Genomic DNA, 21,751 nt, shown 5'->3' with positions numbered 1-21,751 from the left:
CCCTCTGATAGGGGCCCCCTGAGAGGTGGGCTTGTGTGCTGACCGAAGTTCCCAGATCCAGTGACACCAGCCTGCGAGTAGGCAGACCCCTAGGAGAGTCCCAATGTTGCTTGGTGGGAAGAGGCTAGAATCAAATCAAGGGGTGTTAGACGAGCCAGAAGTGTAACAGCCAGGACAGCCTGAGGCCTCTGGGAAGGCCTGCTGCGGTGGGACTGGACGTGTGAATTCCAAAGCTTTGTTGGTCATTGCTCTTGCCTCAGTGACTTTCCCTGTTTTTGGTGTTTATGGCTTTCTGACTCTGCCCCACAAGCCCTTGCCCCAGTCCTTTCTGACCATGATGAAAAGTGCTTCCGGTGGGAGCTCCACACTCCCCTTCCTTGTAAAAGAACAGTCAGCATGCTCATTTTATTTCACGTTTGTGACCGTGTTCTTAGTTCGAGCCTCTATTGTTGACCGAGTTTACTTTGTTAATTCAGATTTCAGGGACAATTATTGATAAAAGTGGGCGAACTCTTTCCGGACAGATGGGAGAGGCATTTGTCATCAGTGTGTCTCACGCAGACCCCCTCTGGTAAGTGATCATTCTTTCCTTGACCCTGTTCCTTTTAGAGAGATCTGATGGCTACAAAAATCGCTCCTGCGTATTTCCACTGAACCATCCCCATGGGATGTCGGCTCCCTGGGAAGTACGTTCAGACTTTTCTTCAGGGCGTCCGAAGAGCCTTGCCTGAAGGGGTTGGTTTGAGGGGTTGGGCGAGTGCTTCTGCCTCTTGGATCCGGCACACGGTTGGCTGTTGTTTGTAAGTGTGCCCCTCACAATCTAAGGCTGTGCTTGGCTCCGTCGTAATGCTGTAGAAACAGTGCTTACCTCCCTGGGGCAGGGCTCTGCAAAGTGTTTTCACTCCCTGCTTATGGAGCAAACGGAAGCAGTCCAGCTTGGAGTAAAGTGGGAATTCTAAAGCTCAGACTTTGATCTTCAAAATTAACCTGGCTTTGGGGCGCCTGGGTGGCTCAGTCAGTTAAGCGGCTGACTCTTTCAGCTCAGGTCATGATCTCAGGGTCCTGGGATCGAGCCCACGTTGGGCTCCACACTCCACATGGAGTGTGCTTGAGATTCTCTCTCCCTCCTGCTCGTGCTCTCTCTCTCAAATAAATTAATAAATCTTTAAAAAATTAACGTGGCTTTTACATTCTATTTTAAAATATCTCCCGATTTTTCTTACCAAAAATATTTTAAATTACATACAGTGAATGAAATAGAACCTCCGAGAATACATACTGTTTTCACCTATGCCTTTTCCACACGTGTACTGATCTTCCTGCCTGGAAGCTGTCCCTCCCGCCCCAACACACACACACACACACACACACACACACACACTCACACACACACACACTCACGCACTCACACACTCACACACTCACACTGTGCTGTCTCCTTGTTAGCCTTTAAGAATCCTCTCCAGTCCTTTCCAGGGAACTTTCCCTCTCTTGACTAGCCCAGGTTGGTGTTCTCAGAGCACTCTGTTTACTTCATTATAGTCTTGCCGTAAAAATAACAGTAGTAGACATTTATTGAGAGTTTGCTGTTTTAAGTGCTTTATGTGAGTTAATTCTTTTAATTCTACCAACAAGACCTTGAGGTGGGCGCTGCTGTTCATGTCCTCATTTTAATGAGAAGGGAACAGAGACGCTCAGAGGTTGTAACTTGCCCAACGTCAAGTCAGTGGCGGATCTAGCGATAAGAGCATGCTCACAACCACGGGGCCGTACCACATTTTACCAGTTATTTGATGTTGTTTTTTTTGTGTTCTAATGTTTCTAATTTCGTGACATGCTTTATAGTTGAGTTAGTGTGGTGGTGTGATTTCTTAAAAGCTGCCATTAATTTAGAGTGCGTTGTTACCCAGTCGACTGGGGCTGATAATTAAGAAAGTGACTGTATTGAACGGGACTGTGATTGACTCCTTAACAGCTTATGAGCTTTTCCAGAGCCATCTCTTCATTATCTCTCTGTCTCTAGTGCTTAATAGAGTTCTTGGCATGTAGGATGGTTGCAGTGAATGTTTAACAGGAAAACTGAAGATAGGAAAATGTAGGAGTCTCTGAGCACAAACGTTATCTAGTTTACTTTGGAATTTTTTTTTGTCTTTCCTCATATTTTGAGCATTCCTCCTTTCATTCTCTTACTCTCTTCCCCACCCTCTTTACTGAGTCTTAATTCGTGTTCTGGTTGGAAGCCCTAGGTATGTACATGAAACCCTTCCATTGCCCCCAGTGTCATGTCAGACTAAAGAGTGCTGGGACTATTCCCAGAGGACATCCTTAGAGGATGTTCTCCTGGCTCCTCCCTCACCTGCGGGAATCCAAGGATGATGTTTTTGTGGAGTTTCAGAAATTTATATTTCTGTTCCTCAAGCAAACACACAGTGAAATCTAACTTTTGACCCACTCAGTGATTCATTTTTTAAAGTTGTTATCCTGTAATTCTTTCTGTGTTTTCTACCTTTATCTGTAGCCCATTCACAGAGAGAATATATCTGGTCTCTGATTTGTTAGGAATCTTACAGACTGAAGGAGTAGATGGGCAGATAGAAGACAGCCCAGGAATTGGAGAATTGTATCAGGTCCTATTTATATTGTTCCATTTTCAGAACTCTGAGTAGTGCCTACTGGTTTCCTTTCTACTTCAGTACTAAAGGTCGATCTCCGTATGGAGGAGTTCTGTTAATAAATATGTGATAATTTTTAAAATACGTGTATGTGCACATATATGCGTATGTATAAACAGTATATAACAAAGTGACTGTAAGAAACTGTTGCTTACTGATTCGTGGTTTTTGCAGACTGTGTGCATGTTCACAAAGTACAGTGGGACCGTCTTTATATTATCACTATTATTAATTCCTCGAGCATTAATTGAAATCCTACTCTGTGTCCTAGAATACAGGCAAATGTGAAACAGTGCACACTAGGAGAAATACGTAAATAAACTAAATATGAAATATCAACTGCTCTACAGAAGTATGAACACAAATCTGGCCGTACGGAGGATGGAGTAATGGTGTCCTTGCGAGATTCAAGAAGGTGACACTTGAGCTGATTTTTGAAGCACGAGTCAGAGTTCGCTGGGCAGAGGCAGATGGATGTCTCAGAATGAGCAAACAGCAGGAGGAGGACTGCGTTTTTCTGAAGCATTTTCGCGTATCTGATTTCACTTCCACTTGACCCTCACTGCTGATCGGGCATTGTTTTCTCAGGCCCCGCATGAGGAACTGAAGCCACCTCACGGTGGAACCTGATAAGTTAGGATTGGAACGGAGTTTACGAAAAGTCTAGGATCCTTTCCGTCCATAGTGTGATGATTTAAAAAATTTTTAGTTTATTACCTGGTGTTGAGTGTGGACGACAGTAGCACAAGATTAAAAAAAAAAAAAGAGTAAAAGCATTCCAAATGGAGACTGATACGGCCCATCAGGTCTCTTCAAGGCTTGTAACTTAGCCGTGCACAGGACCTAGCAATCTTTTTTTTTTTTTTTTTTTAATGGAACCATAGCTGACTTAAAATATTACATTAGTTTCAGGTGTACAACATAGTGGTTTGACATTTGTATACATAGCAAAGTGATGGCCACAGTAAATCGTCTGTCACCATACAAAGTTAACACAGTCTTACTGACTATATTCCCCATGCTGTACGTGACATCCAGTGCCTTATTCTTTTGTAACTGGAAGTTTGTGCTTCTTGATTTGCACCCATTTCCCCTCCACCCCCAAACCCCCCCTCTGGCAGCTATCAGTCTGTTCTCTGTATCTGTGAGTCTGGGTTTCATTTTGTTTGTCTTATTTTATAAATTCTATGTGTCAGTCAAATCACGTGCTGTTTCTGTGTCTGACTTACTTCACTTAGCATCGTACCCTCATTGGCTGTTGTAAGTAATGCTGCAATGAATATGGGGTTACATGTATTTTTTTTTGAATGTGTTTTTATTTTCTTTGGATAGATGACCGGTAGTGGAACTGCTGGGTCATGTGGTGTTTCTGTCTTTAATTTTTTGAGGAACCTTCGTACTGTTTCCTATAGAGGCTGTACCAGTTTGCATTCCTACCAACAATGCACAAAGGCTCCCTTTTCTCCAAATGATCCCCAGCATTTGTTGTTTCTTGTCGTTTTGATACTAGCCACTCTGACAGGTGTCAGGTGATCTCTCATTGGGGATTTGATTTGGATTTCCCTGGTGATGAGCGATGTTGAGCATCTTTTCATGGGCCTGTTGCTTATCTGCATATGTTCTTTGGAGAAAATCCATTCAGATCTTCTGTCCATTTCTTAATTGGATTTTTTTGTTGTTGTTGAGTTGCATGAGTTCTTAATATATTGGGGATATCAGCCCCTTGTCAGATAGATGATTTTCACGTCATCCAGGCACAGGGGCCCTGCTGATCTTCTCTGTGTCGTTCTGATTTAGTACATGAACTGCCAAAGCGAGCACCAGATGGATGATTTGCAGATATCTTCTCCTCTTTCGTGGGCAGCCTTTTAGTTTTGTTGATTGTTTTCTTTACTGTGCAGAAGCTTTTTAGTTTTTTGTCGTCTCAGTTGTTTATTTTCATTTTCATTTCAAGGATTATTCCCTTGTCTTTGGATTCAGATCCAAAAAAAAAAAAAAAAACCTTGTTAAGATGGATATCAGGAAGCTTGCGCCTATCTTTTCTTTCGGGAGTTTTATGGTTTCTGTTCTTACAGTCAAGTCTTTAATCTATTTTGAGTTTGTTTTTGTGTCTGGTGTAAGATGGGGATCCAGTTTCAGTCTTTTTCATGTAGCTGTCCAGTTTTCCCAGCACCATTTATTGAAGAAACTGTCTTTTTCCCAGTGCATATTCTTGCCTCTCTTGTTGTCAATTAAGATAGATGCATGTATCTATATCTATATGTATATGCATGGGTTTATTTCTGGGCTCTCTTTTCTTCCATTGATCTGTGTGTCCGTTTTTAGGCCAATACCACACTGTTTTGATGACTACAGCTTTGTAGTATGGTCTGAAATCCAGGCATGTGATGTCTCCAGGTTTCTTTTTCTTTCTCAAGATTGTTTTGGCTTTGAGGATCTTTCGTGGTTCCATATAAATTTTAGAATTATTTGTTCTAGTTCTCTGAAAAATGCATTGGAACTTTGATGCAGCTTACACTGTGGATTGCTACAGAATCTGTACATTGCTTTGGGTACTGTGGACGTTTTCACGGTATTTTATTCCATGAGCACGGGTATCTTTCTCTTTCTTTGTGTCATCTTCAGTTTTTTTCATCAGTGTCTTACAGTTTTCTGTGTACAGGTTTTTCACTCTCTTGGTTACATTTATTCCTAGGTATTTTGTTCTTTTTGATGTAATCATATGGGATTATTTTCTTAATTTCTCTTTCTGATAGTTTGCTATTAGTGTATAGAAATGCAACGGATTCTTTTTGTATATCAATTTTGTGTCCTGCAACTTCACTGAACTCATTTATTAGTTCTAGCAATTTTTTTTAGTGGAGTCTTTAGGGTTTTCTATATTTAGCATCATATCATCTGCAAATAGTGTGTTTTACTTGTTTCCAATTAGAATGCCTTATATTTCTTTTTCCCTAGTTGCTGCGGCTAGAACCTCCGATACTGTGTTGAATAGAAGTGGAGGAGTTGGCATCCTTGTCTTTTCCTGGTCTTAGAAGAAAAGCTTTAGCTTTTCATCATTGAGTATGACTTTAGCTGTAGGTTTGCCATATATGGTTTTTATAATCTTGAGGTTTGTTCCCTCTACACTCTCTTTGTTGTGAGTTTTTAACATGAGTGGATGTTGAATTTGGCAGATGCTTTTTCTATATCTTCTGAGATGATCATATGATTTTCACGTTTCATTCTGTTCACATGGTATATTACATTGGCTGACTTGCAGATAGGTTTTGGACCATCCTTGCATCCCTGGAATAAATCCCACTTGATCATGGTGTATGATACTTTTAATGTATTGTTGAATTTGGTTTGCTAATATTTTGTTGAGGATTTTTGCATCTGTGTTTATCAGGGATATTGGCCTGTAATTTTCTTCTTTGGGGCTGTCCTTGTCTGGTTTTGGTATCAGGGTAATACTGACCTCTTAAGGAGGTTTGGAAGCATTTCCTCCTCTTCAATTTTTTGAAAGAGTTTGAGAAGAATAGGTATTACATTTTCTTTGAATGTTTTGGTAGAATTCAAGAGTGAAGCCTTCTGGTCCTGGACTTTTGTTTTTTGGGAGGTTTTTGATTACTGTTTCAATCTCTTTACTAGTAATTGGTCTGTTGAGATTTTCTGTTTCTTTATGATTCAGTCTTAGGAGGTTGTTTAAGTGTCTGCGAATTTATCCATTTCTTGCAGGTTCAATTTGTTGGCATATAATTGTTCATAACTCTCTCTTATGATTTTTTGTATTTCTGTGGTGTCAATTGTAACTTATTTTCTTTCATTTCTGATTTTATTTATTTGAGCATTCTCCTTTTTTCTTAGTGAGTTTAGCTGAAGGTTTGTCAATTTTGTTTATCTTTTCCAAGAACCAGCTATCAAACTAATTTCATTGATATTTTCTATTTGTCTTTTTAGTCTCTATTTCATTTTTTTACTTTATTTTTTTAAAGATTTGTTTATTTAGTTGAGAGAGAGAGAGAGAGCACACAAGCAGGGGGAGGGGCAGAGGGAGAGGGAGAGAGAGAATCTCAAGTAGGCTGACTCCCTGCTGAACGTAGAGCCTGACTCAGGGCTCGATCTCACCACCGTGAGATTGTGACCTGAGCCAAAATCAAGAGTTGGCTTCTTAACTGACTGAGCTGCCCAGGTACCCTATTTCATTTATTTTTACTCTGAACTTTATTATTCCCTTCCTTCTACTGACTTTGGGCTTCATTATTCTTATTCTAGTTCCTCTGGTGTAAAGTTAAATTGTTCATTTGAGATTTCTCTTATTTCTTTTTTTTTTTTTAATGTTTTTTTTATTATATTATGTTAGTCACCATACAGTACATCCCTGGTTTCTGATGTAAAGTTTGATGATTCATTAGTTGCGTATAACACCCAGTGCACCATGCAATACGTGCCCTCCTTACTACCCATCACCAGCCTATCCCATTCCCCCAACCCCCTCCCCTCTGAAGCCCTCAGTTTGTTTCCCAGAGTCCATAGTCTCTCGTGGTTCATTCCCCCTTCTGTTTACCCCCCCTTTCTTTATCCCTTTCTTCCCCTACCGATCTTCCTAGTTCTTATGTTCCATAGATGAGAGAAATCATATGATAATTGTCTTTCTCTGCTTGACTTATTTCACATAGCATTATCTCCTCCAGTGCCGTCCATGTTGTAGCAAATGTTGAGAAATCGTTCTTTCTGATAGCTGAGTAATATTCCATTGTATATATGGACCACATCTTCTTAGTCCAGTCATCTGTTGAAGGGCATCTCAGTTCCTTCCACGATTTAGCTATTGTGGACAATGCTGCTATGAACATTGGGGTGCATATGGCCCTTCTCTTCACTACGTCTGTATCTTTGGGGTAGATACCCAGTAGTGCAATGGCTGAATCATAGGGTAGCTCAGTTTTTAGCTTTTTAAGGGACCTCCACACTGTTTTCCATAGTGGCTGTACCAACTTGCATTCCCACCAACAGTGTAGGAGGGATCTCTTTTCTCCACATCCTCTCCAACAATTATTTCTTGCCTTGTCAATTTTTGCCATTCTAACTGGTGTAAGGTGGTATCTCAGTGTGGTTTTGATTTGAATTTCCCTGATGGCTAATGATTTTGAACATTTTTTCATGTGTCTGTTAGCCATTTGTATGTCTTCATTGGAAAAGTGTCTGTTCATATCTCCTGCCCATTTTATGATTTGTTTATTTGTTTCTCATGTATTGAGTTTGAGAAGTTCTTTGTAGATCTTGGATACCAGTCTTTTATCTGTAGTATCATTTGCAAATATCTTCTCCCATTCCGTGGGCTGCCTCTTAGTTTTTTTTGACTGTTTCCTTGGCTGTGCAGAAGCTTTTTATCTTGATGAAGTCCCACAAGTTCATTTTATCTTTTGTTTCTCTTGCCTTTGGAGATGTGTCATGAAAAAGGTTGCTTTGGCCAATGTCGTAGAGGTTGCTGCCTATGTTCTCCTCTAGAATTTTGATGGATTCCTGTCTCACATCGAGTACTTTCATCCATTTGGAGTTTCTCGGTGTGTATGGTGTGAGAGAATGGTCAAGTTTCATTCTTTAGCATGTAACTGTCCAGTTTTCTCAGCACCATTTATTGAAGAGACTGTCTTTTTTCCACTGGATGTTTTTTCCTGCTTTATCAAATATTAGTTGCCCAAAGAGCCGAGGGTCCATTTCTGGGGTCTCTATTCTGTTCCGTTGGACTATGTGTCTGTTTTTGTGCCAGTACCATGCTGTCTTTGTGATCACAGCTTTGTAGTACAGCTCGAAATCCGGCATTGTGATGCCCCCAGCTTTGTTTTTCCTTTTCAACAATTCCTTGGAGATTCGGGGCCTTTTCTGGTTCCATTACAAATTTAAGGACTGTTTGTTCCAGTTATTTGAAAAATGTCATCGGTATTTTGATCGGGATGGCATTGAAAGTGTAGATTGCTCTGGGTAGCATGGATATTTTAACTATGTTAATTCTTCCGATCCATGAGCATGGAATATTTTTCCATCTTTTTGTGTCTTCTTCAATTTCTTTCAAGAGTGATTTGTAGTTTCTAGAATATAGATCCTTTACGTCTCTGGTTTAGTTAATTCCAAGATAGCGTGTGATTTTTGGTGCGACTGTAAATGGGATGGATTCCCTAATTTCTCTTTCTTCAGTCTCATTGTTCGTGTATAGAAATGCAGCTGATTTCTGAGCATTGATTTTGTATCCCGCCACATTACTGAATTGCTCTATAACTTCTAGTAGTTTGGGAGTGGATTCTTTTGGGTTTACATATAGAGTATCATGTCATCTGCGAAGAGAGACAGTTTGACTTCTTCTTTGCCGTTTTGGATACCTTTTATCCCTTTTTGTTGTGTGATTGCTGTTGCAAGGACTTCTAGTACTATGTTGAATAATAATGGTGAGAGTGGGCATCCTTGTCATGTTCCTGATCTTAAGGGAAACGCTTCCAGCTTTTCCCCATTGAGAATATATTTGCTGTAGGCTTTTCATAGATGGTTTTTATGAAATTGAGGAATGTACCTTCTATCCCTACACTCTGAAGGGTTTTAATCAGGAAAGGATGCTGTATTTTGTCAAATGGTTTTTCTGCATCTATTAAGAGGATCATATGATTTTTGGCTTTTTTCTTGTTGATAAAATCTATCACACTGATAGATTTGTGAATGTTGAACCACCCTTGCATCCCAGGGATGAATCCCACTTGGTCATGATGGATAATCCTTTTAATGTACTGTTGGATTCTGTTAGCCAGGATCTTGTTTAGAATTTTGGTGTCCATGTGCATCAGGGAAATCGGTCTGTAATTCTCCTTTTTTATTGGGTCTTTGCCTGGTTTGGGGATCAAGGTAATATTGGTCTCATAGAATGAGTTTGGTAGCTTTCCTTCTGGTTCTATTTTTTGGAATAGCTTTAGGAGAATAGGTATTATTTCTTCTTTGAATGTTTGGTAGAATTCCCCAGGAAATCCATCAGGTCCTGACGTTTTGTTTTTTGGAAGGTGTTTAATCACTGTTTCAATCTCTTCATAATTAATTCGTCTGTTTAAAAAATCAATTTCTTCCTGTTTCAGTGTTGGTAGTTTATGGGTTTCCAGGAAGGCCTCCATCTCTTCCAGATTGCTTAATTTATTGGCATAAAGCTGTTGATAAAAGTTTCTAATAATCCTTCCAAATTAATTGGTGTTGGTTGTGACCTCTCCCTTTTCATTCATAATTTTATTAATTTGGGTCCTTTCTCTATTCTTTTGGATAAGCCTTGTAGTGGTTTCTCAATTTTATTTACTCTTTCAAAGAACCAGCTTCTAGTTCTGTTGATCTGCTCTACTGTGCTCCTGGATTCTAATTTATTGATTTCTGCTCTAATCTTGATCAACTGCTTTCTCGTGCATGGATTAGGCCTGTCCCTCTGTTGCTGTTCCAGGTTCTTGAGGTGAGAATATAAAAACTGCATTTTAGATTTTTCTATTCTTTTGAGTGAGGCTTGGATGGTTGTGTATTTTCCCCTTAGGACTGCCTTTGCAGTGTCACATGGGCTTTGGACCGTTGTGTTTTCATTCTCGTTGGTCTCCATATATTGTTTAAATTGATTTTTGATTTCCTGGTTCATCGAGTCATTTTTGAGCAGGATGGTTCTTAGTCTCCAAGTGTTTGAGTTTTTCCAAATTTTTCCTTGTGGTTCAGTTCCAATTTCAAAGCATTGTGGTCTGAGAATATTCAGGGAATAATTTCAGTCCTTTGGTATCAGTTGAGACCTGTTTTGTGACCCAAAACATGGTCTATTCTTGAGAATGTTCCGTGGGCATTAGAATAGAATGAGTATTCTTTGGTTCTGGAGTGTAGTGTTCTATATATATCTATGAGGTCCAACTCGTCGAATATGGCATTCAAAGCTCTTGTTTCTTTGTCGATTTTCTGCTTAGGTGATCTGTCTATTGCTGATAGTGGAGTATTGAGGTCCCCTACTATTAACGTATTTTTATCTCTATGCCTCTTTATTGTGGTTAAGAGTTGGCTTGTGTATCTTGCTGCTCCCCTGTTGGGGGCATATATATTTATAATTGTCATCTCCACTTGGTGGATACATCCTTTAAGAATAATATAGTGCCTTTCTGTGTCTCTAACTATAGTCTTTAGTTTAAAATCCAATCTGTCTGATATGAGAATTGCTACCCCAGCTTTCTTTTGAGGTTCATTGGCATGAAAGATTGTATTACATCCCTTTACTTTCAGTCTGGATGTATCTTTAGGTTCAAAATGAGTCTCTTGTGGACAGCAAATGGATGGGTCATGTCTTTTTATCCAGTCTGGATCCCTGTGGTGTTTTATGGGAGCACTTAGGCCATTTACATTGAGAATGATTATTGAGAGATATGATTTTAATGATGCCATGTTGCTTGTAAAGTGTTTGTTTCTATAGATTGTGACTTTCTGTTCTGTATCACTCTTGGGGCCTTTTTACTTTTATAGAATCCCCCTTAATATCTCCTGTAGGGCTGGTTTCATGGTTACGAAATTGGTCAGTGACTGGCAATTCTGGTAGGTCTTTATCTCTCCATCAATTCTGAATGACAGCCTTGCTGGATAAAGGATCCTTGGGTGCATGTTTTTCTCTGAAAGAGCTTTAGAAATGCTCCCCCAACCCTTTCTCTCATTCCAGGTCTGTGTAGACAGGTCTGACATAATTCTGATACCTTTGCCTTGGTTGTGAGAAATTTCTTTGCCCTGGCCGCTTTCAATACTGTATCCTTGGATCTAATATTTGCGAAATGCACTATGACGTGACGTGGCGTAGGTTTGTCGTGGTTGAGCTTGGGAGGGGTCCTCTCTGCCTCTTGGACACGAATGCTTGTTTCCGTTGCTAGATTAGGGAAGTTTTCAGCTACAATTTGTTCAAATATCTCTTCTAGACCTCTGTTTTTCTCCACCCCGTCGGGGATTCCGATGATTCTGACATTGGATCGTTTCATTGAGTCCATAATCTCCCGTAACCTACATTCTTGAGATTGGATTTTTTTGAGCCAAGTTTCTATTTTAGCTTTCTCATCTACTAACCAATCCTCCAATTCGCTGATACGTTCTTCTGCCTCATTCACCCTGGCCGTCAGAGCCTCTAATTTTGACTGCATTTGATCCATAGAATTTTTAATTTCTGCCAGATTCGCTCTCATTTCCGCCCTTAGAGAATCTATATTCTTGTTAATATTTTCGTTAATACTTTTTTCAAGTCTACAAATCATCTTGACCTTTGTTACTCTGAACTCCATTTCTGATAATTTGGTTACATCCATATCCATTAGTTCTGTGGCAGAGGCCACTCACTCATTGTCTTTTCTTTGCTGGGGGGGATTTCTCCTTCTCGTCATTCTGATGAGGAGAGGTTGCGGGGTTGCCCAGAGCCCAAATTATTGGCCAGGACCCAGGCAGTGTGCACTTGTTTTATAGGGATCTTAGGGATGTGGACTTCTTGATTTTTCAGCCTGCCTTCTGGGGAGTATCACCTGCTGTGCCGATACTCAGGCAACCTTGTTAGGGTAGAGTGTCCGTGTCCCCTGCGAGTGGGGATGGGGACGGGCACCGTGTGAGCCGGTATTTCCAGGCTTTTGTCCTCTGGTGGCCCACCCTGGCGGTGTTCTGTGCCTCTTCTGAGAGTCAGAGCAGCAGTAGCCGAATCCCAGTCTCTGTCTCAGAACAGAGGGATCATGGACCGGTCTCCACTGGTGTTCTGGACACTTTAACTCTGTTTCTTTTGGTGCTGCTCAACCCTGCAGCATCCTGGGATGTGCGCCCCACACCTGGCGTCCCAGCCCTCACTTCCAGGGCTGGCGCGTCTGTGTCCTTTGTGTTTCTAACACTGCCAGCTGCCCGTCGCCCCTGCGCGCTCCGGAGCTCTCAGTGTGGTTCGCGCACTCTGGAGCTCCAGTTTTCAGACTGGTGGCGCGCGTTCCCCGGCTCACGGTCTCAGTCTCTCTCGCGGGTGCCGGTCCGTGAGTCCGCCCGCTCCCCCATGCGGGTGGCTACCTCTTCCCGGCGCTCCGAACGTGGAGGCTCCCTCCCCCTTCCGTTTATCTTCTAATATTTGTGTGTGTTTTCACGGCTCCCTGCTTCATACCTCAATACTCAGCGCTGGAGATGTTCATTTGTAGAGATCCAGATGTATCTTCCTGCGTCTCAGGCTGATTCTGTGGGTGTTCAGGATGGTCTGGTACCTATCAAGCTTGACTCAGGGGACCGGCTGAAAAAGGGGTCCTGTACTCCTCCGCCATCTTAACTCCTTTGACTACTGGTATTGTGTTTTTAATTTCTAATTTCAGTAGCTCATGGCTGGGATAGAAGTAAACAGTTGACTTTTGCACATTAACCTTGTATTTTGCAACGTTGCTGTCAGTGCTTATTGGTTCCAAGAATTTTTTAGTTGATTCTTTGGGATTTTCTACATCTTATCTGTGAACAAAGATAGTTTTATGTCTTCCTTTCAAATTTGTATACCTTGTATTTTCTTCTCTTCTAGCATTAGCTAGATGTCGATTAGGAGTTAAAAATGGAAATCCTCTGTTTTGTTCCTCATCTTAGGGGGAAAGCATCTAGTTTTACATCAAGTAATGATGTCAACTGTAGGTTTTTTGTAGATATTCTTTATCAAGGTGAGGAAGTTCCCCTCTATTCCTAGTTTGCTGAGAGTTTTTTCATGAATGGGTGTTGTGTGTGTTTGTTAAATAAACTTTTTATTTTGGGGTAATAATCAGATTTACAGAAAAGTTGGAAAGATAGTAGAGAGAATTTCCATATACTCTTCATCTAGTTCTCCCAAATGTTAGCATCTTATGTAACTGTGGTCCTTTTGTCAAAACTAAGAATAGTATTACTATTAACTAAATTCCAGACTTCATTCAGATTTCAGGTGTTTCCACAGTTGCCCTTCTTTCTGCCTCAGGATCTAATCTAGTGTACCACATTGCAGTTAGGAATCATAGTAAAAGTAAAAAATTGGAATATGAAAAACTAAAAGATCAGATAGCCTAGTAGCTTCCTAGTTAATTTCTGAATTCCTGAGGGCCCCAGGGGCCCCCTGAGAGTGGTACTGGAGGGGTTTCAGGCCCTCCACCCTGAAAACTTCAATTAGAGCAGCTCTGCTTGGATCTGTTTTATTTGCGTCCATAGTAAGTTTCATTTGCAAAATGAAACTTGATTTTATAGATAAACCAGCTTCATTTATAAGAGGACAAACTGTAAGTCCAAGGTCACCTTGCAAGTCAGTTACAGAGCAACGATTACTCAGTCTTGGTCTTCTGGACTCCCATGGATCATTACTGTGCCTCCTACCTCCGTGATTTTCCTTTTTCCTTCTCTTAAGTATTGCTTTTAGATCAGATGGCTATTAGCAGTGGTAGTTGGCTGGCACTTCTGTTTTCAGTATACCAGTAACCAAACTGAACTTCTTCAAGGTGATACCATAGGCAGGGTCTTTTAGCTGTAAGATCATCTGACGTTGGAGACATGGACAGAAACATTCAGAGCCTCAGGGTCCTCAGTGAAATGGCTTTGACTGTATCTGAATAAAGGTGCTAAAGCTAAAGTGGGGATTTATTATCTGTTTGGTCTTAGATATAGTCCTTTCTTTACTGTAACATTTTATATACATAAATACCTTGTATCCAAGATGATGCTCCAGATACCTTCTTTTTGTTTTTACAGCATTGGATTAAACTGTGCTCTGGGTGCAGCTGAAATGAGACCTTTTATTGAAACAATTGGAAAATGTACAACAGCCTATGTCCTCTGTTATCCCAATGCAGGTGTGTATTTCTAGGGAGTTGCACATGGGGAAATCCACATACACAACGACAAGGGTAGGTAGGGTTAAGAGAGTTTGGCTGTAAGAGTTTGTTTTGTGGCTCTTGGCACATAGTTGACATTCAGTGGCCATTTTCTAAATGAAGAATATTTGGGTCTAGACCAGTGCTTGCCTCTAGACTTGAAGGAACAATTTGACTCAGCCTGAAAGCTTCAGGATTGGACAGAACTTTGGGGGATGAAACCCAGTTACGTAACTGGCTAGAGCCTTGCTTTAGGTGACAGTGCTGGCCATGTGAACGTGGCCAGAAATGAGTGCAAAGAAGAGGAGAGGGAGCCCTTCTCTCTGTTCTGCTGTATTAACAACCTGTGTGTCAGCTTCTTCCTTTCTAAAAGTTAGCACTTCTAGTTTACTATAACGTGTGTGTATGTATTTTAAAGATATTTATGGACAGTTCTCAAACTATCCATTTAGAAATCGGTAATCCATTCTGGATTAGCCAAATTGCCTGGTAAGTGTTTTTGAGCATTTGCTTAGCTACGTAGGGCTAAAAATAATTTTGCAGCTTTCTTTCTCCAAATATGTATATTTTAATGCACAACAAATTTTATTTCCCACAAGGAGTAAGATAACTGGAAGGAGCTAATAAATAAAACAGGAAATTGGTTAATTCGATGCTAAAATTTTACTTGAGAAAATTTATTTGAAAATTTGAACTTGGGAAAATTTATTTGAGAACTGGTTGTGTTTTGCATTTGTTTTTAATTCATATCGCCAGGTACGTAGTAGTCCCCCAACCTCCACCCCCAAGCAGCTAGCAGACAAGATTGGGTATCCTTTGAGGGAAGGGGAGGGGGTTGAAGAAATTCTGTAGTAGTGACTCCTTTCTTTCAAATGGAAGACAAATAGTCTATGTTTATTTGCCTCTGTGATTTTTTTAGGGGGGATGTGTGGTATCTCTGCATTTACTATGTTTAGTATTAACTAATTTGTCTTTGCAAGTAATCACCATTTAATTGTAAATATAAAATTTTGTAACTTTAAAACTACAGCCTCACAAACACTAACCTATTTGTTAAGATGGTTTTCAGTAATGCCTGAAATATGCTTTTTTTAGGTCTTCCCAACACGTTTGGTGACTACGACGAGACTCCGCATATGATGGCCACGCAACTAAAGGTTAAGGATGGTCTTTCACTTGGTTTTTTTAAGAGAGAGGAAGTGGAATCTTAGATTTAGAATATTTAGGAGTGGAATTTTCTCCTAAAGAGATCCCAGTGTATATATAACAAAAGCTTAACCACTCTGAATTAAGATGGTAGAGGCAGAGGGAGGGGCTCGCCATCACCGTTTTTCTCCCTGTCTGGCCCTGGCAGTTGTTGGAAAATGCCCAGTCAGGCCAGACCCAGACTAACTGAAACTTGGCTGTCTTCTGCACTCCTCTCAGGTGATGGCCCCCCTCCCCCACTCCACCGCAACCAAACCGCTGGGTGGAGTAGATGTCCTCCTTGCTCCCTGCTGTCGCCTGCACACCTTGTCGCTCACACACCTCCCACCTTTGAATCCCAGGTCATGGGACCATAGTGCCCACTAAGCCTTGGGTCACTTCCTCATTCCTTGAACTTTTAGCTTCTGGCTCACTAGCATTCTCTCCTAAATGATTTCTGACTTCCTTCTTGTGATTTCAGTTCCTTATCTAGTAGATGACCTTCCCAGTAGTCTGACTTCTTGGTTTCTTGACTTCCTGTCTCAATTACTGTCCTTCACGAACTGCTGTGTGGTTAAACCCCAGACCCACACTGTCCAGTATGTAGCCAGGAACTACCATGTGGTTATTGGAGAGTTTGAAATGTGACTGAGGAACTGACTTTTTAGTTCTTTTGTTTTTTTAAAGATTTTATTTATGAATTTGAGAAAGAGCACGATTGGGGGGGCGGGCAGAAGCAGAGGAAGAGGGAGAGGGGGAAGAAGACTCCCCGCCAAGCAGGGTGCCTGATGATGATATAGGGCTTGATCCCAGGACCCTGGGATTATGACTTGAGCCAAAGGCAGATGTTTAACCAGAGCACCCAGGCGCCCCTGAAATTTTAGTTCTTTAAAATTAATTTAAACGTAAAAACTGATGCTCACTTTATGTGTTATTTGATACGCTATCCAGCTCACATTCAATCAGCTCAGCATATGGGTAAAAAAATAGTATGCTAAAGTAGGCAAATGGTTATGTCATTATACTTATAAATGGCGTAAAGGATTTCATAGTATCTGAACTATTTTCTGCTTTTAAACTTAAATCTAGGGCATGTGAAACCTTTATATTTGGGATTAAGTATGTTTAACTTTCTCTTTATAATGAAAAATTCTTTATTCAGGAAATGTAGATCTCCTGCTGAATTAGTGGAGGTGAGTTTAGAATTCAGATGGGCTCTGTGAAGCTTTTTTTTTCCCTCAATGCAGGACTTTGCTATGGATGGCTTGGTCAATATAGTGGGTGGCTGCTGTGGTACGACACCTGATCACATCAGGTAAGGGTCCCTTCTAAGTACTCTGTCTTTGGTTATGGGACGAATTGTGTCCTCCACCCCCGACATTCATGGGTTGTAGTGCCAACCTCCAGTTCCTTTGACTGTGACTGTATTTGGAGACAGGATCTTTAAAGAGATAACGAAGGTAAGAGGAGGTCATATGGGTAGATGCTAGTCCGGTGTAACTGGTGTCCCTGTGAGAAGAGAGTCGGACACGAGACACACAGAGGAAGGGGCCGAGTTAACCCAGGGAGAAGCCGGCAAAGCCAGAGAGGCCTGAGAGGAGAGCCGCCTGCCCACATCTTGGTCTCAGACTTCTAGCTCCGGAACCGAGAAATCGCTGTTGTGTGCGCTACGTGGCCTGTGGTATTTTATTTTGGCAGCCCAGGCAAACTGGGATTCCTTTATATTGTGAAAAATTCCAAAAACAAAAGTAGAAAAATAATAAAATGAATCTCCACGTGCCTATCATAGACTTTCCATAATTTTCAAGATTTTGCTCTTCTTATTTTGTCTGTTTTACAACTTTGTCGCCTTAGAATATTGTAAAGTAAATTCCAGATATCATGATATTCTATCCTTAAATACCTAACTAATACTCAGAAAATTAAGGAGGGGCAGTGCATATTTCTTGTGGGCAGATACATTAGTTGTCTCATGGAAGGAGAAGATGGTAAGACAACCAGGCACCTTAAGGTCGAGAGACGTCGCACAGTCATGGCTTAACCCACGTTGTTCTGTGACCCTGTGGAGCATGGGGTGTGGAAGAAGAGCCTGGCGACGTCTGTGTTCAAGTCCTTGCCATTCTGTGGCTTGTAAGAGGATTGCAGTGCAGTGGAATGGAGTACAGTTTCAGACTACTTGTAATTTGTTTTTTCTCTACTGTGACTGATGAGCCTGTTTTGGGCCAGTCATCTTACTGTTCTGAGTCTGTTTTTGTGCAGGCGATGTGTCCACTGTCCTGAATTACCTAATATTTCACTGCTTTCGTTGGCTTCTGTGAGAGACTCTGTGAAGAGCCTATGGAATTTTTAAAATATCTTTAAAATAATATCTAAAAGCTATCAATAGTTGAAGGTAGATTTCTTTTTGTGTTTAAGTCTTTAGATCTCTTTTGTTTTTAAGGTTATCTCCTCCTTTTTAAAAAGAGTCGTTTAAAAAAAACCTGTGTGTGTTTCTGTGTATATGTGTCTGTCACCTACCTCTGTGTGTGTGTGCGTGTGTGTGTGTGTGTTTGCTCCTTTTACTTAGGACTCTGCATGCCGATCTAGGGGGCAGCAGAGTGAGGAGTTAATACTGGCCCTGATAAATTTAGTGCGGTGGCCAGATTTTTCCAGGTTGAACAAAGACATAATTTACTACAGCCACTAAGGTTAAAAAGTGTATACATAACCAAAGCAAATTTTTAAGAGTAATTATCTTGGAGTATTAGTGATGTATTCCTATGGACCCTCCCTACTATGTGCTTTCTGTGCTTGGGGAAAACAGACCTAAAACACAGGCCTCTGCTCCTGGAACCTACGCTGGTCCTTCTCAGCGAGGAAGCCTTTTTTCTTTTAAACCACTAAGAAGCCAGCACATATTTCATGGAGTAAAGGGCATCTATGGGTTTGGGAAAGAAAGGCAGAGATTTGCTGTTTGCATTTGTGTAAACCGTCGCATATCTCAGTTTCTATCTCTAAGGGCAGAAACTGGTGCAGTCAGTACACAGCAGACTGGGAAAATACAGAAAAGTTAAAGCTGACACATTCATTTTCTGCATTGCTGAGAAAACTAAAAGGCATAACTGTTGCTGCACATTTGGAATTAGATATGTAATTATGTGCATAATTATGTAAAATAGACTTAATTTCATAGCTGGGAATTAGTTTAATTAAATTATTTTATTCTGAATTAATGGATGTAGTGTTTTCTCTTTTAACTCAGGGAGATTGCTAAAGCTGTGAGAAACTGTAAGCCTAGAGTTCCACCTGCCACTGTTTTTGAAGAGCATATGTTACTATCTGGTAAGTGGTAAAGACATGATTTTTATCATTTCAGAATGATAATGTGGGTTGATTTCATGTGTTTATCCTGAGTGGTAGTGATGTATGTGCTAAGCAACTTGTTTCTTAGGTCAGAGAAGCATACCTATTTTTTCTTGCATTTAAATGAATCCTAGTGAAGATCAGCGGTGAGAAATGGGCAGAAGGCACAGGTGCTTTGGCCAGGTAGGGCCCTCCCTTAGATTCAGAGCTCACATGGCCCCGGCTCTATGAGGCGCTGCTCTGACAACGTACCCGCGGCCACAGGCTAACTTTCAGTCGTCGGGCTTGCTGTTAGGGAGAATTCCAGACCGTCGAGCCTCCGTGGTCTGTCCTGACGGCAGCCGCTTCGTAGACGATTGTGCTTCCTTCTGTAACATCACTGTCGCCTCCTCAGATCCGCCCCGTGTTCGGGACTTCACACAGGGGTGTGGTATTGACTCTTCCGTTTGGTGCTCACCAGTCCCAGAGGGTGGGCAGCCTCCCTGTTTGAGAATGAGTTTTGATGTTCAAATAAGGAACATTAAAAAAAGAGTTTATCGTGCCAACCATTAGAAACATAACTTTAAGTTTTATGTTTTCCCCGTAATACTTCAGCGATGTATTCTTAGATAGCATTTCTAAGGAATGTGATAATATATATATATGCATGTATATATGTATGTGTGTATGGAAACAGATTCTTAGAGAACCTGCAAATAGCGCACGTGGGAAATTAGGCACCCTGATAATTTAGAATTTAACGTTTCTCTGAATTGAAGTATTTTTGTTCCTTATGTTCCTCTAAGAAAACTGAAATAAAGTACAAGGGACAGCAAAAGAACACCTACTTTTCTCAGTCAGAAAATATTTCATCGAATTCATCCCAGTGAGTGAGTGTGAAGTTGGGTTAAAAACCCTCTTCAGTCTTCCTTGTTTTCTTTTTATTCTCCAGAAAACAGAGAGTGGTGTGGTAGGTTAGTTTATTTCATCCTTAGGTGTTAAAACTATTGACTGACTGCAGCCAGGGACTAACAGTTAAGATAGTTAGCCTTTGCCACAATTGAAACAAGAAGAGAACCATTTAGAATATGATTTTTATTTTTTTAATTTATTTTTTATTAAGGTTTCATTTATTTATTTGGGAGAGAGAGCACAAGCAGGGGGAGGGGAGAGGGAGAAGCAGACTCCCTGCTGATCAAGGAGCCCAAAATGGGGCTCGATCCCAGGACCCTGGGATCATGACCTGAACCGAAGGCAGATGCTTCACTGACTGGGCTGCCCAGGTGCCCCTAGATATGATTTTTAAAAAGAATTTATATGTAAGAATAAAAGAATCCTCTTCTGATTTGAATTTCATGTGCTACTTCTAACTTGCTTTAAAAGTCACCCTCAATCAGATTTTAAAAGAATGATATCAAACATACTCTTTTATAGATTGCGAACTTAAGAAAAATGTAGTTTTTATATGAGACACTTCATGTGTATAACTGATGAGAAGCACTTGGTGCTCATGGGACACGACGCAGGGCCTCTTTAGTATTTACCCGTAGGTACCGTTGTTTGCCTGCCCTGTGAGCCCCGGGATCTGACTAAGGGCTGGGGCCACCCTGAGACTCACATGAAGGGTCACCACCCGTGGGAAGAGATCACAGGACAAAACTGGGAAGGGATAGCCTCCCCAGGCCCTTAAGCAGTCTGGAATACTTCCGTGATTACTCATCTCATATGCATTATTTTCCTCTCCCTGATATTTTGTTCTTCCTCAATCAGTGCTTTGACAAAGGACACAAAAGCCATTTTCTTATTGACAACAACAGCTATGATTGCTGGTGCTAATTTTATGCTTATCAGCGTTCTGTCTCATTTTTACAATAGTGGTATGAAATGTATGAAAAAAAAGTATGAAAAATCATCCTTTTATGTCTTCCATACAATCAGAAGCTATGAGAAAAGTGTTCCTGGGCTGTGCACTGAGACAGCTGGACAGGGCTTTGAACCCGCGGCTGGCTGTCCCTCCATCCTGCCTGTAACCACCCTTGCAAGACCCCCTCGCCTCATACTTTCAATAGAACGAATAGAACAAAAACAGTTAAGGGCTATTTCTGTGGTGTTACTTTACACTGCGTCTCGTTTTTTACCTCCGTGAATGTGTTCGTAATTATAAAGCTGGTATTTGCCCCTCAGTTGACCTGTAATGGGGGAGAAGTTCTGTCCCCTTGTCACATAAGGAGAGAGGTACAGAGAGCCCCGCTTTTCCCAGCGCCAGCTCATGAGTGGGGGCGGCAGCTCCTGTCTCCCAGGGCTCAGCTGGGGTCCTTCCTTGGTTCCCATTCTTCCTTACTGGTTATGGGTTCTTGGCCTCTAGATCAAAGACATAAGGTAAAGCTCTCAACTCATTGCGGTGGGATTACAAAAGCTCGCTCCTTCTGGCTTCAAGCTGATGTCTGAGTGGACAGCTGCAGAGCCATCCTTCCAATTCTAACTTCAGGGCTTCCGCCCCCACTCTCGGTGCAGTAGGGATATGATGACCGTGTTTCCTTGTTTCTCAGAGCTGGTATGAAATTTTGCACCTAAACTGCTAAGATACTTCTTTTGGGAGTTCTGGCTGTCCATGTAGCTGTAACGTGTAGCCTGTGTTGTGTTTAAATATCCCTGGGGGAGAAGGCCACAGTCCTAATCCCACGTCAGGGATCCTGTCTAGTCCTGTGGGCTGTGCCACAGGAACTTCGT

General features: G+C 41.2%; 1 protein-coding gene across 7 annotated transcripts in view; it reads left to right on the top strand.

Moving 5' to 3' along the window:
- The window catches only part of MTR (5-methyltetrahydrofolate-homocysteine methyltransferase), a 109,006-nt gene that overhangs the window by 22,642 nt on the left and 64,613 nt on the right, over window positions 1-21,751 (top strand). For all 7 annotated transcript variants that reach the window (XR_006410063.3, XM_026504033.4, XM_048218956.2 and 4 more), the window contains 5 exons: window positions 477-571; window positions 14,394-14,494; window positions 15,611-15,672; window positions 16,948-17,015; window positions 18,942-19,021. Coding sequence is in view for 6 of the 7 variants with exons in the window: in XM_026504033.4 (XP_026359818.1) it covers window positions 477-571; window positions 14,394-14,494; window positions 15,611-15,672; window positions 16,948-17,015; window positions 18,942-19,021 (406 nt within the window). In the remaining variant the exon portion in view is untranslated. The remainder of the gene's footprint in view (window positions 1-476; window positions 572-14,393; window positions 14,495-15,610; window positions 15,673-16,947; window positions 17,016-18,941; window positions 19,022-21,751) is intronic.

Source organism: Ursus arctos, unplaced genomic scaffold (assembly GCF_023065955.2).
Source record: "Ursus arctos isolate Adak ecotype North America unplaced genomic scaffold, UrsArc2.0 scaffold_7, whole genome shotgun sequence".
NCBI classification, from domain to species: domain Eukaryota; kingdom Metazoa; phylum Chordata; class Mammalia; order Carnivora; family Ursidae; genus Ursus; species Ursus arctos.
The sequence above is the reverse complement of the archived record's forward strand: the minus strand, read 5'-3'. Positions and strand labels throughout refer to the sequence as shown.